We start from the raw sequence: 15,153 nt of genomic DNA, 5'->3' as shown, positions 1-15,153 counted from the left end.
ATCTGAAATGAATTTCATAATTTGAATATGAAATTTCTAGGTGATATTTTGAAATAAATTTGTAGAATCATTGTATGGTATCAACCAGGGTAACCATATCTATCGAAAAAGATATTTAAATAAGTGTACACATATTGCTACTTCCAAATGTATGGGTAAAGAAGTATAATAAAGTAAATATTTGAACTCTATCAACGAATTTTTTTATTTAAAATTAATCCCATTACCATTATTAATACCTAGGTCAGCAATAATAACCCCAAGCCAACCGCCTCATGCCCGCAACGAAGCCTACCACCTAAAGCCCACATCATAGCCTCCCGCCGTAATCCCCACAAAACCCACTTCAAACAAGACACTCCCGATACCTAGAGAAATATATCAAAGCAGCTAAATAAACCCCAAAAAGCACATCGAAAAGATCGATACCCATATAAAGACTGCCCAAAACAACTTGATACTCCTCAAAAAGCATTCCGAAAAGATCGCCATCTCAGATACACACCTTAATAACCCCAAAAGATACACCAAAGCAAACATAGCTTGGTATCCTCAAAACACACATCATCGTTATCCAAAAAAAACAAAAAACAAAAAGAACTTAAAAACTCCAGACACCAGTCACCTACTCAAGACACATCCTGCACCAAAAGCACACACCCGTGCCCAAGGTGCAAACCTGAAAGCCCGTAATGCGAAAGAAACGGAGCGAACCCTTAAAAGCAAAAGTTGCACCCTCCATTCACATTTATGGGAGGCCCCCTCAAACTCACAAAATGGTGCCACTTGCTGTATGTTCGACGAGACTTTGACTTCTGAAAAGGTGCTTCCTGCTCTGCCTAACAGTGCAGCCTCAACATCTCCTCAGGAGTCGGTGCACCAGGCCTCGCAATCTGAGTTGAGTCTCCGATCGTGTCTCGCTCCATCCCACCTTCAACGGGACAATATCCGCAGCCTCTTCAGCAGGCCACGAATCGTAACACAGCCGCTCCACTTTCTGATTTCGCTCCTGTCGCCAACGAAGCTCCACCTCCCGCGTTTGCTATATACCCTCACACTTCATCCACCCAAACCAGCGGCCCCGGGCTAAAGATGGCACCCCTACCTAAACAGCTCTTTATCTCCAGGGTAGCGTTCGCAACTTCTACGGATGATGTACTGGAATGCATAACGAGCAAAGCTGGGCTTCTTTCTCCTCTGTCCTGTGTCAAACTGACAAAGGACAACAACACCAACGTCCTCGGCAATCTCCCTTCCTGGCCTGGAGATGTAATCATCAAGCCATACAAGTTCACCAATTTCCTGGTAAATTTCAGAGCAACCCGCCTTCCTCGCCGAACAATGTAACTGGATCCATTTTACTGTCCTTCTGTTTTATCAGAATGTTATGGGTTTAAGAACCATCATCATCATCACCAATCAATTTATCCGCACTGGCTCAGCAACACCACGCCATCTGTATATCCGAAAGCTCGTCCAGCCATATTAAACTCCCCGAAGGGTACTCCATTCTCCGCTGTGATAGGAAACGGAATGCACCTCGTAAGATAGACTCTCCGCCGAACTCATGTTTTGTTTCACACAAAATATTAAAAACGACTCGTCGTCTAGAGACACGAGTTAAATATCGCACTATTTTAACGATAAGTAAAAAAAACCAAAAGTTTTTGTGACTCTTTCGTCAACCATTGTTTAAGGCTTACCTAGGCCCAACCTGTTCAACACAAGTAAAATAGAAGAGAGTTAATATCAATATCATTTGAATTATATACCAAAATACGACTTATAATTCATTTAATTTAAAATAATTTTAATGAAAATTGTAACATATACATAAAGGAAAAGTTGCCAAATATTTGGAAAATAGTAATTTATGCCTGTACAACTGCTTTTCCTAAATTCTTTCCCTTGAGCATATCCATAAATGCTTGGGGCATGTTTTCGAATCCTTTCGTAGCAGTTTCTCTATATTTCACTTTGCCATCTTTGATCCAATCTCTTACAGCTTTAACAGCTTCTGGGAAGCGATCTTTCCATCTATGGACCAAAAATCCTTCCATTTTTAACTCATTGAAAATAAAGGATGGTTGCACAACAGGAGCTGCAAAGAAACCATTAATTAGGCAAGTTATATAATTAAATCGATATGTATGTATGCATATGTATCAGTTACCTAGACGTATTTTGGTGTCATTGTAACCGGAAATCGATCCGCAAACGGAAATCCTTCCATACTTATTCATTTTACTGATTATGACTGAGCTGATTTCACCGCCAACCTGAAAGCTTCATTGTTATTTCAAAAAAAGAAAAGAATTTAAAATTTTACATTATCGAAGTAGCAATCGACACCAGTGGGTGCAGCTTCATTCAGACTTTTGCCAACATCGCATGTTTTGTAATTGAAAGCGTAATCGAAACCCAGTTCTTCTTTCAACCACGTACATTTTTCGTCAGACCCAGCAAATCCGATGACTTTGCATCCTTTGATTCTTGCAATCTGTCCCACAAGACTTCCAACCGCCCCTGCTGCTCCCGTCACAACCACAACTTCCCCTGCCTTCGGCTTACATAATTCGAGAAACCCAAAGTAGGCTGTGGAGCTACATCAATAGAATTGTTATGAAATACACATTAAATAAATTTTTTTCTTAATTTTTTACTAAATTTTAATGCAAATATGCAGAAATTGAATTGAATTGAAATCAATAACAACCGATGTCCAGTCTAGACCTGCCTTAGTAAGGAACTCCAGACACCCCCGTTGCGCCGAGGTCCACCAATGCAATATTCCTAAAAGCTGTCAGGCGTCCTGGCTTACCCCATCGCTTCATCTGAGGCAGGGTCATAGATATTGCCCTTAAAGACGACCCGCGCACCGCAAACAATTGACCCGGATTTTATCCAGAATCAGACGGTCATGGTATCGCTCATAGATTTCGTTGTTATATAGGCTACGGAAACGTCCATCCCCATGAAGGGGCCGAAAAATTCCTTGGAAAGATTTTTCTCTCGAACGCGATCAAGAGTTCGCAATTTTTCTTACTAAGAACACAAGTCTCAGAGGAATTCGTAAGGACTGGCAACATGATTATCTTGTATAGTAGATTTTGACACTATGGTAAGATGTTTTGAACGGAATAATTTTTATAAGTTGACATAGCCTCTGTTGGTTGCCAACAACCGTGCGCGATTTTCATCGTCATTGCTGTTATCGTTTGTAATTTTCGACCCTACATAAGAGAAATTATCAACTGTCTCAAAGTTGTAGTCTTCTATTTTTTTTGTTCTTATTTGACCACTGCGATTTGATGTTGTCGCTTTTTTGTTCTTTTGTGCAGACGGTGCCACTACGTACTTCGTCTTCTCTTCATTTACGTTCAGCCCAAGATCTCGCGCCGCCTGCTCGATCTGGATGACCAACAGTTTTTCCATCGTTTGCCGCACGGAGAAAATTTGATCTGTTGTTGATTTGCTGGAGTAAAGGTTCTTTGATATGGGCTGATGGTTTCCTGGGCATACGGGGCTAATCGGCCCAGCAAGATAGCGGAGAATATCTTGTAGATGGTACTCAGCAACGTAATACCCTCTAGCATTGCTGCATTGCGTGATATCTCACTATTCATGTAAGAGATTCTATCGGCTCCTTGCGACTTGTGACTTTTAAGCCGATGAATTGCACGGACTGTTTCTTTCATGCTAGTTGATGGCATTAGTTGTCCGTCGTCTTCAGTTGCCGGGACGTCCAACTCGCCGATATTTTGGTTGTTGAACAGTTCATCAAAGAACTCAACCCATTCTTCCAATATGCCCATTATGTCGGAAATCATATTTCCCGACAGGATAAGCATGTAGGTGTATGAGGCTTCATCTTACTGACTTGGTGATAAAATTTCCGTACCTGATGCGCTAGTTTCCTGTTGGTTCGCCAAGGCTTCCTTTTTCTTTCCGTGAAGTCGCTTCTTGCCCGGTATGCAACATTCTTCCGTTCCACCGCTAGCTTACATTCATCGTCGAAACAGCCGTTCCGACTTTTTCTGAGACTGGGACCAAGTATGGTTGTAGCGGTACCAATGACGTCCCTTAGGTGGTTGTGAAGTTAATTTGTTGACGCTTCATCTCCAAAACCCCTATTAGCTGCGGTTATTGCGCCATCCATTTCCCCCTTCTAGGTGTTACGGAAGGTTGTACTGTAGATGGTTTCAGTGTTTACTCTCGTTTAATTGTCAGAGGGGATTCTAGGTGGTATTATGATTCGTACTCGGAGCACCATGCCAACGAGATAGTGGTCCAAGTATACATTGGCCCCCTATATGTTCCAACATTCATCAAGTCTCAAAGGTGGCAGCGTTCGATTAGCACGTGGTCAACTTGGTTGAAAGTGGTCCCGTCTCGAGAGACCCACCTATGTTTGTAGACATATGTAATGGAATGTTTGTAGACACATGTAATTTCAACAACCACTTCATGCGACACTACTAGTTGAATAATCTGCAGTCCGTTATCATTAGTATCCTTATGTAAACTATGGGAAGCAACGTATTGCCTATATACATGCTCCGACCCTACTTAGGTATTAAAATGTCCAATTATGATTTTTATATCATATCTGGGACAGGCTTCGTTTGTTTGTCCTACTGCTTCCTAGAAGGTATCCTTCTCCGACTCTGCAGTCTCCTCTGTCGGGGCATGAACGTTAATGAGGCTTAATTTCGAAATTTTGCCTAGCAAAACGCAGAGTGCATAACCGTTTACTTATGTTTTCAAAGCCGATAATAACAGGTTTCATTTTTTGGCTGACTAGGAAGCCTACTCCAAGCCCACGGTTTACCGGATGACCGCAATAATATATGGTGTAGGGGCTCTTCTCCAGGAAAACGATCCCGTTACAAGGAGTACACGTTTCATGAGAAAATGTGCAAATCATTAGTCCGTTTCCATTGCCGAGTTCGTCGTTGTGTTATCAATCCAGTCCGAGCCTTCTTTCGTGGCTCCGCTATTTTGGTTTTCCGTGCAGCATTCCCAGCCCTACTCAATCCCCAACCTGGAGGACCATTTGGTATAATTTGTCCCGTTTTTAGGCGCGATAGACTTACCTTCATTCTTCTCCGACCATCACGTGGAGATGCTCCCATCTAGCTCTCCCATAGTACGTACCTAACTCAAACCCATTGCCAGGAAACACATTATAAAAAAAATCTGAGAAAATTGTGATGATGCGTCTATAATAACGTCTTGTTCTTCTTTTTCTTCAGCCTTTGTCCGGTTCACAAGCGGGATCGGCTCGTCGTGACCGGCTTCGCCATTTGGCTCTATCGAATGCCTGATCTGGGTGCAATCTTGAGGCTTTCAAATCCCCATCTAGCGTATCAAGCCACCGTTGTTTAGGTCTGCCTTTTGGTCGTTTATCATCGACTTCGATGTTCAGACCAATCTTGGCAAGTGAATTCTAGTTTGCACGAATTGCGTGACCATACCATCGAAGACGCCTTTCTCGCAACTTTTCCACGATCGGTGCAACCCCATAACGATCGCGGATATCCTCATTTCGGATGTGATCTAAACGTGTGACGCTACTAGTCCAACGTAGCATCTTCGCCTCTGTATTCCATGTATTATTCCCATATAACACGAAAAGAACATTGGCGAGAAACAGCATCAAGGTAATGTTGGTATTGAAACAGTTGCATTTCCAAATTTTGGACCGAACAGCGAAAGCGGGACTAAAGGTATCAATACGTCGAGTGACATCAAGTTCGATGTCGCTATCAACTGAAACCCAGCTTGCTATATAGGCCATGCCAAGAAAGAGAGTCAGATAAACTGTAAGATAAGATTCTGATTTTGTTGGGGTTTTCTCTTTTCTTGAAAAAAAGATGACAATTAGTCAAACCATATAAATAAGTGTCCGGATAGCTGATTGGTTAAAGCACAGTCACAGTGGAATTTGTATTGTGATTTAATGTCGGATACCAGTCCACTGGTATTTGCTGACCACATTGCCTCCTACAGGGTATTGTAATCCTGTAGTGTACCGTTACGGTCTTGAATTAAGGGCTCTAACATACTTCAAGGCCCTGATCCAATTGGATTGTTGCGCCAACGATTATTATTATACAGGGTGCGGCAAACTTAAGCGCCCACTCAGTTAGTTGATGTCATAGCGGAGCGCTAGTGGTCTCGTTCAAGAGGGGATACTGTAAAGTTTTGTCCCGACACGGTTCAGTCGCCATCATGCGTTGGAATAGAGAGGAGCGTGTCTTTACCGTTGAGGTTTACTTTTCAAGCGGATGTTCGGTTATTGCAACACAGCGTGCATTTCGGAATCGCTTTAATTTAGCCCCGTTGGCTCCCGTCCCAGACCGCAAATCAATTGTTACATGGGTCACTACATTCAGACAAACTGCAAGTGCGACAAAAGGAAGAACTGGAGACCCTCGGTCCGTTAGATCACCTGAGAACATTGAAGCAGTGAGAGCGTCAATGTTGCGATCGCCACGGCGTTCTGCGCGCAAACACGCATCTGCCCTTGGACTATCCGATCGTTCTGTGAGAAGAATTCTTCGTGATGATCTTCATTTTCGTCCCTATAAGATGGCAATAGTGCAGGGACTTTCAGAACGTGACTTCAATTCTCGGATGAACGCGTGTGAGCTTCTTCTTGATGTCGTTCCCGAGGGTGCTATTGTTTTTTTTTAGCGATGAAGCCCATTTTCATTTGTGTGGGTCGGTTAACAAACAAAACATGCGCTACTGGGCTGACACCAACCCTCGAGAATTGCATCAAAAGCCTTTGCATTCCCCCAAAGTCACAGTGTCACAGTGTGGTAAGCAATTTCCTCAGCTGGAATTATTGGTCCCTGGTTTTTTGAGGAAAATGAGGTTACAGTGACAGTGAATTCGGATCGGTACAGAATTTTTTTTTCCCACGGCTAGAAAATTTGGATTTGGGGGACACTTGATTCCAACAAGACGGTGCAACAGCACACACTTCAAGAGCATCGATGGCTGTTTTGAGGGAACACTTTCCAGAGCGCCTTATCTCAATTAGAGGCGATTAGGAATGGCCGGCACGCTCTCCCGATCTGCCTCCTTTTAATTTTTGCTATGAGGTTTTTTGAAATCCCGTGTTTGTGTGAACCGTCCAAGAACTCGACAAGATTTGAAGACCAACATCCAAGAAGAAATTGCCAACATAACACCTGCTATGCTAACAAGAGTCATGACAAACGCCAGAAATCGGTTTACGCAATGTATGGAGAATGGGGGACGTCACCTAACAGATTTGATCTTCAAAACAATGTAAATACAAACTTTAGACATGTACCTACATTATAAAAAATAAATAAATATTTTCCGATGCATACAATAGTTTTTATTGAGTTTTGAAAAAAGGAAGTTATGCTGCCGCCCCCTGTATTAATAAATTAATTCTGATAGCGAGAACTTGTAACTCCAATTAAACAAGTTGGGCAAATGGTTATCGAGGACGTTCTAAGGTGTTATAACTTCTTAAATGAGGCACCAGGATGCCTTATTTTGGCTTTTTTATCTAGCACTTGTAAACCAGATTTATTATGTAGAATATAATACTACAGGGCAAGAGGAGTGTATACAGGAGATTCAACTCCCAGCGTTGGGCATCTTCGACCGGCGACAGTAATTGTGGAAGAAAAATTCCGCGTAGTGTGCCGTGCAGTGATGCAGTGCACTGCTGTGCGCCCATGTGGTTGCGAGCATTGCCTATGATGCCTATGATAGCATAGCCAGGGTAAAACTGTACACGGCCATGAGAGAATTCGATATCCCGACGAAATTGATAAGACTGACTAGGCTGACCCTGACGAATGTGCGAGACCAGATAAAAGCAGCAGGATCACTCTCAAGACTATTCGACATCAACAACGGTCTAAGACAAGGGGATGCCCTATCATGCGTTCTCTTTAACCTGGGCCTCGAGAAAGTGATCCGTGATGCTGAGAAAAGTTGGTGTAACAAACAGACCGACAGGCAACTTACTTGTAAAGTACGTAGGCATTCAAAGTAGGACTCGTTCTTTGAAATCAAAATGTGTCTTAGTCAGGACTTCTAAAATTGATGTAGACCAAATTTGCGCTAAATATGTACCAAATAAAACAATTTAAATCTACTCATATAGGTAACAGATAACAAATAGACAACCAGAAGGTAGACGCTTCAGGTATGAAAAATTCTCTAAGTTTATTATCGGAAGAGCTTTAAATGCACGGCTATTCTATTTATTACTAAGAATTTGCTACTACATTCTCCTAATTCACGGCTTTACACAACAAGTTCCAACTACGTTTTGAGTTGAGTATCATTTAAAAAGTACACAAAAATTCACACTTAAGGGGGTCATCCCGTGTGTCGGATCCACGGAATTGAATTTTTTTTGGCATCAATTGTATCTAGATATAGTGTAGAATATATAGGCAAAGTAATTTTTTGATTCTCAGAGTCAGAAATTAAAGTGTTAAACAGGTAATATGTCACATGCCAGATTTATGTCGATCGCCGTAATAAAGCGTGTATTTATCGTGTATTTATGTGTCCGGATAGCTAAGTGGTTAGAGCACAAGGCTGTCGTATGAAGGGTCGCGGTTCAATTCTCACTGGTGGCAGTGGGATTTGTATCGTGATTTCACGTCGGATACCAGTCGACTCAGCTGTGAATATCTGAGTCAAATCAGGGTAATAATCTCGGGCGAGCGTAATGCTGACCACATTGCCTCCTACAGTATACTGTAGTGTACCGTTACGGTCTTGATCTAACACACGTCAAGGTCCTGATCCAATATGGATTGTTGCGCCAACGATTATTATTATTTATCGGTCCGAATGACGTTCGCTAAGATCATAAGAATTGGTTAAGGCTATACATGGGTTTTTTCAAGAAACCTAAGGCTTTTAGGCTAGGTATAACAGATCAATCGTCAGTTAAGGTTTTATGGCTAAAAATCACATTCTACTTTTTAAATGCATTTTTCTCGAAACTGCATATTGAAAATCTGCTGCTACCATAGCCTAAAATCTATCCAACGAAATTCTTTGAAATTTTAACGTCTTATTCAGAACATATTTGTACAGTCCACAAACTAGGATAATTGCGATTCAATCATTAGTTTTTTTTATTCATTAAAGAAGCCTGAAAAAAACAACAAAATTTACGAAAAAAAGTTTAACAAAGCATCAAAAATTTAGCTTTCAATACTTTTTAATAATCCTAGTTTGCGGTCTGTAGTTAAGTCCGCACGTTAAAATGCCGTTTACTTTTTCCTTTCGAATGATCGCAGCGCCCTCTAGCATGACATCCGAAAAACAACTTTTTTTCGAGATTGGTGTATAAATTAGTCTGTATTTCAATAATGTACTATGCTATGAGGAAAAATTATTACGCATGCTCAAGATATTAATAATAAATATATGGTCGAAAATTCAAATTTGTATCTTTATCCAGTTTATCATTAAAAATATCTAAAAAAAAAAAACGCCTTCACACGGGATGACCCCCTTAAATGCGAGAAATGAACAGCCAAAATTAGCTACTTTATATATGCACCTTTAAATGTCTGACAATTCCCTTTAATTTAACGTTGACGTTCTATAACATCTTAGATCGTAGTAAATTCACATGCCAAAGATAAAATTACCACACTACAAATATATTAATAATGTCAGGACTGCCAAACTTTACAGTATTGCGCCGTATATATTGTTATTTACGTTATTGTAAAAATCTTTACTTTAGAGATGGTCAACTTTTGAAAATGAGGTAGCATTTTTTAAATTTTATTCCGATGGGATATACTACTGTGATCAAAAAGTAAGGTGAGTTTGTTTATAAAATGTAAATTCTTTATCTATTCTTCCGAATCAATTTCATCCCCTTCAAAGTAATCCCCGTCCGATAAAACGCACTTTTGGCAACGCTTTTTCCAGTCCTGGAAACAGTGGGAATAGTCTTTTTTCGGTATAATCTTCAAGGCCTTCGTCAATTCTGTTTTTATCTCCTCAATCGTGTCAAAACGACGCATTGACCTTTTGAGTTTGCTGAATAGCCAGAATTCGCACGGAGTTTTTCCAAAAAATTGAGCAATTTTGGCACCAATCGAGACTTGACGCGCTTGAGAGACCAAATATCCTTCACAATGGTTTGGGCTGAGCCGAATAATATTCCAACACTATCAACAAAGTCTCTAATTGTCAATCGACGATTTTGAAGAACCAAATCTTTAATTTTTTGAACGTAGCCCTCGTCGGTAGACGCTGATGGTCGTCCAGAGCGCGGTTCGTCTTCAACGCGTTCTTGGGCCGCTTTGAACTCGTTGTATCACTTATAAACATTCTTTTGTCCCATAGTCTGATCACCAAAGGCCTTCCGCAACATTTACATTTTCAACGTGTCCGCACAAGAATATTCGTTCTGCAAACCAAATCTGTTCCTTGCTCAACAAAATCACCCATTGTAAAAATCAAAAAATTCACTATTGGTTGTTTACAAAAACACGTTATAGACAGTCCTACCAACCCAGGGAACAAAAATTACTTGCCTTCCTAATACCCGGGGGTTTTAAATGAGAATTTCACGTTACTTTTTGATCACAGTAGTGGAGATCTTGGGCTGCATATCAATGAAGGCAAGACAAAGTATATGGTGGCAGCGTCAACACCGAAGACGAACCAACCAACAACATCAAACCGCACTAGTCAAGCAGGAAGAATAAGGATAGGAGAATACAACATTGAGACCGTTGACAATTTCCCCAATCTAGGGTCGAAAGTCACAACCGATAACAGCTACGATGATGAAATCCGCGCACGATTGTTGTCAACCAACAGAGCCTATTTCAGCTTACAAAAACTGTTCCGCTCGAAACGTCTCACCATAGGGTCAAAGCTCTTACTGTACAAGACAATGATCTTGCCAGTCCTCATTCGGTTCTTAGCAAGAAAAATTGCGAACTCTTGGCCGCGATCAAGAGAAGAATCCTCCGGAGAATTTTTGGCCCCCCACATGAGGATGGACAATTTCGTAGTCTACACAATGACGAAATCTATGAGCGATACCATGACCGTCCGGTTGTGGATAAAATCCGACTCAATAGGTTACGGTGGGCGGGTCACTTAATCCGTATGGATGAGGAAGATCCCACCCGGAAAGTTTATAAGGGCAATATCTATGGTAGGAAAAGAAGACGAGGCAGACCCTGCCTAAGATGGAGCGATGGCGTAGGTCAGGACGCCAGACAGCTTTTAGGGATATCGAATTGGCGGACTTCGGCGCAAAACCGGGATGTCTGGAGTTCATTATTAAGACAGGCCTAGACAGGATACCGGTTGTTGCGCCATTGATGATGATGATGAGCATTTTGGGGCCTGCATTTTAAATGCACACCAGGATTTTTCGAGAATGAAATCTGCTTCAGTTTAAGTTTGTAATTTTTGACTTATCATTCCGTTTTCGCAACCAATGTCAATAGCTGCAACCGTTTTCAAAAAAATGATTGTTCTCGGGAGATAGACAAACTGATCGTAAACCGATTTTAGAAGATTGGACAAAACTTGGGGAAAAAACAAAACCTAAATATACTCGCGCGAAATAAAACCGAAGACGAATCAACCGCCGTTAATACACCATATTCGATTATTCAATGAAATAGATTAGATTAGCATAAATATATATGTACGTACCCTGGCATGCCAAGATAACCGATTCCAAGCGAATATGGAAGTCCTTCAAAGTCATCGAGACGCGTCACTTCATCTGGATTCATTGAATTTTCAACTGTGCCTTCAGATGGTTTCACGACTGTATGGGATCTCCACCCGAAATATCCAAATACGTGCGAGCCAACAGGATACTTGGGATTGTTGCTTTCGATAACCCTGCATGCCAAATTCGTTAGGTTATTTACGCTTCATTAAAATTATTCCATTGGGATTACTTGGCCACTTGACCGCCAATCATAACACTGTTCACGGGGAACCGCGACATGTAAGGTCGCATGTAGGGGTCGACACTCAGATACTCCGCTTCGCATAATATTTCTATACAAAATTGGCAAGTGAAGACCAGACTCAGTAATAACAAAACACCGCACTTACCCCCAGAGCCAAGAGCCGGCAGCTCTTCGGTCTCCAATCGAAAATTCGAGGGCGTCGGCTCACCCTCAAATCGTTTGGCGTAAATTATTTTTTTCGCGATCACCATCTTACTTAACAAAACCTGTGGAACTGATGAAGTCTATCTGGTAATTCACGATTTATACTTTTAATGCTATCAAAACTCGCCGTTATCAGGTGATCAGGGTGTTGTGTACGCCGCGCAATGACGAAGCGAGAAGTTTATCAAAATCGAATTTAGGAGACAATTGGCTCAGAGAGCAAAGTACAAAAATTGCACATTCTTTTAATTGAACCCACAAAAAGCGGCACATTTAGAGCTATGGGCATTGTTCTCCTGCATAAATGCCAAAACACCATCAGAGTTGGTTCTCTTTCTCCAAATTGGCAGAAAATCTGTGCGTTCAGTGAAATCAAAATGTGGGGATGCCGGTTCGCGAGCGGCAAAACCGAGTCGGTCAGTACGTACACTTCCAACTTGCGTGTCGCTTAATATGTATATACACTACCAGACAAAATAAATTCCAAAGCAAGAAATATTTCAGGCAAGCAAGCATAACAACCCATACATATTTTTACCTGTATATTTTTTCAAATGCAAAACTTAAATTATTCCTCTATTTTAGGACAAAAATTGGAATAGAAATGCAAATTTGTCAAGTTTTCGGAAAAACAAGTCGGGAAACCGGAAGCTGGGCGCTTCAGGTATGAAAGGTTTTGTTTGCTTCTTCTGTGAGTATATTTGAGTGTAGAACTATCCCATTTGTACGTAGCTCGTTAAGAATATGCATTTAGCATGTCAGATTTAGTACTTCGGGTTGTAAATTTACACGGTAAAGACAACTTTGAGCTACTGTAATTTTGTTACTAATAGTATGATTTTGATCAAACTTGGGGATAATATGCTTCATATTATATTTCATACTACTACCAACTTTTATAACTCTGAGGTAAACTTAAGGGGAGTGTTACTAAATTTTCCCAAAAATATGGTAATATACTATTATTAACATAATTTGAATAGATATCGATATGGAGAGTATTTTGAGGCCTGGGCACCATATAGAGGCAAGTTCATGATTTTTTTTCAGATTTTTCGCTTAGGTAGTTTCTGAGAATGGGTCCGTTAAAGAAATCATCACTTTCCACCCCTCCCACTCCCCGCCTTTTTAACAAATGTCAAAACTAAAACGGGCTTCGAAAAGTACTAATAAAGACCTTTCATTTGATACCCTACATGACTATATTTGGTGAAAAAAAATTTTACACCCCCCTTTTACATGTATGGGGACCCCCCTAAATCTCAACGTGGAAAGATATAACCCACTGCATGTCTAGGGGTCCACAGGTCCCACCTCCTCTCCAAATTTCGTGTCAATCGGTGTAGTCGTTTCTGAGAAAAGTGCTTGTGACAGACAGACAGACAGCTGTACAAAATGCGTTTAATAGTGCAAAATGGGAAAAAATCATCGAGGCACTCGACAAGATACAGGCCCCGAAGTACATTGTACGCATTGTGGTTGAGTTTCTCCTTGGGAGAAGACTTTACTGCGAATCGGACAATGGGCTAAAAATATTCCCGACAACTTGCGGAGTGCCACAGGGTTCTGTCCTGGGTCCTTTGCTGTGGTTAGTTATGTATGATGGAGTGTTGACCCTAAGCCTACCGGACAACGTGCCAACTATTGGCTTCGCCGATGATATCGAAATAACAGTGGTTGCAAAGCACCAAGACGAGATCGAGATCTATGCAAATGAAGCGATATGGGAGATCAATTTCTGGTTGAGAAATTTTGGCCTTTCACTTGCTGAACATAAAACAGAAGTAGTTCCCATTAGCAAGAGAATAAAGAACACAACTGTGAAAATCAAAGTTGGCGGAAAAACAATTTACTCCCAACCATCGCTCAAATACTTGGGAGTAATTATTGACAGAAGACTCAGTTTCAAAAAACACATTGAGTACGCCGCAACTAAAGCGTCTACCATCGCTGCAACGATCTCGAGGATACTACCGAACATTAGTGGGCAAAGACAAAGCCGACGTCTTCTACTCTCTAGGGTAGTCAGCTCCGTGCTACTCTACGCAGCTCCAGTTTGGGCAACTGTTCTGAATAACAAAGTGAACTGCCGAAAATTAGGAATGGCGTATCGGCTAAGTGCACTCCAGGTATACAGTGCGTATCGGACAACATCAGGAGAAGCAGCATATGTACTAGCAGGGATGCTCCCCATAGACATCTTAGCGAATGAATGCCGGCGACTCTACGACAAAACGTATGCATCTGGAGAGTGTAGCGCATTTCGACGGCAACTGGCACGGTGGGAATCTATCGAAGGGCGGCAAAAGCCATGGCACGAGTCACAAACTGGTCGTTGGACATTATTCCCGATATTTGGAGATGGTTTGAGCGAAGCCATGGGGAATTAAGCCACGAGTTAACACAATTCTTAAGTGGACATAGAGGTTATCGTGCTTATTTACATCGATTTGGTCACGACGAATACTGCCCAAGATGTGGTAAAGTGGCTGAGAATACGGAGCATGTCATATTTGATTGCCCCAGGGTCACCGCGCACCGAACAAGAATGGAAGCGGTCGCAGACAGGCGTTTAACACCCGAAAACATTGTGGAGTTTATGCAGGAGTCAACGCATGCCTGGAATCAGGTTGTAAGGGAACTGCAAGCTATTCACCAACAGCTTAGGCAGGAAGAATTACGACGAAAACAAGGAAGGGAGAGATCCATAATGAGCTGCAGTTAAAAGCTGATCCAGCCCCGCGACGCAATATTTTATAGGAGTTCCGTGGGGAGAGTGGAATGAAAAGGGGATGGTTTTAGAGAGTAGAAGTCTCACATAACTATGTGGCAGGAGCCAGCAGTAGTTTTTGAACCTTTCCACCTTCCAACGCCGAAAAAAAAAAATACAGACAACCTTTGAGTGAAGCTTCGTCCTACAGGCCGATATGCCTCCTAAATAATACTGGCAAACTATTCGAACGAGTAA

The 15,153-nt window shown here is 41.5% G+C and overlaps 1 protein-coding gene and 1 pseudogene across 1 annotated transcript; both read right to left on the bottom strand.

Annotated features, from left to right (window-relative positions):
* Positions 1-1,777: 1,777 nt before the first annotated feature.
* On the bottom strand, positions 1,778-12,334 carry LOC119646492 (prostaglandin reductase 1-like). Its single transcript, XM_038046950.1, has 6 exons — positions 12,127-12,334; positions 11,967-12,069; positions 11,713-11,907; positions 2,330-2,603; positions 2,174-2,279; positions 1,778-2,101 (listed from the first exon to the last, which is right to left on the bottom strand). The coding sequence occupies exons 1-6, from the start codon at positions 12,230-12,232 to the stop codon at positions 1,872-1,874; spliced, it is 1,014 nt and encodes a 337-aa protein (XP_037902878.1). The 5' UTR covers positions 12,233-12,334; the 3' UTR covers positions 1,778-1,871.
* On the bottom strand, positions 9,456-10,680 carry LOC119646494 (annotated as a pseudogene).
* Positions 12,335-15,153: the final 2,819 nt, after the last annotated feature.

Source organism: Hermetia illucens, chromosome 1 (genome assembly GCF_905115235.1).
Source record: "Hermetia illucens chromosome 1, iHerIll2.2.curated.20191125, whole genome shotgun sequence".
NCBI classification, from domain to species: Eukaryota; Metazoa; Arthropoda; class Insecta; order Diptera; family Stratiomyidae; genus Hermetia; species Hermetia illucens.
Note: the sequence above shows the minus strand (reverse complement) of the source record. Positions and strands in the feature narration are given on the sequence as shown.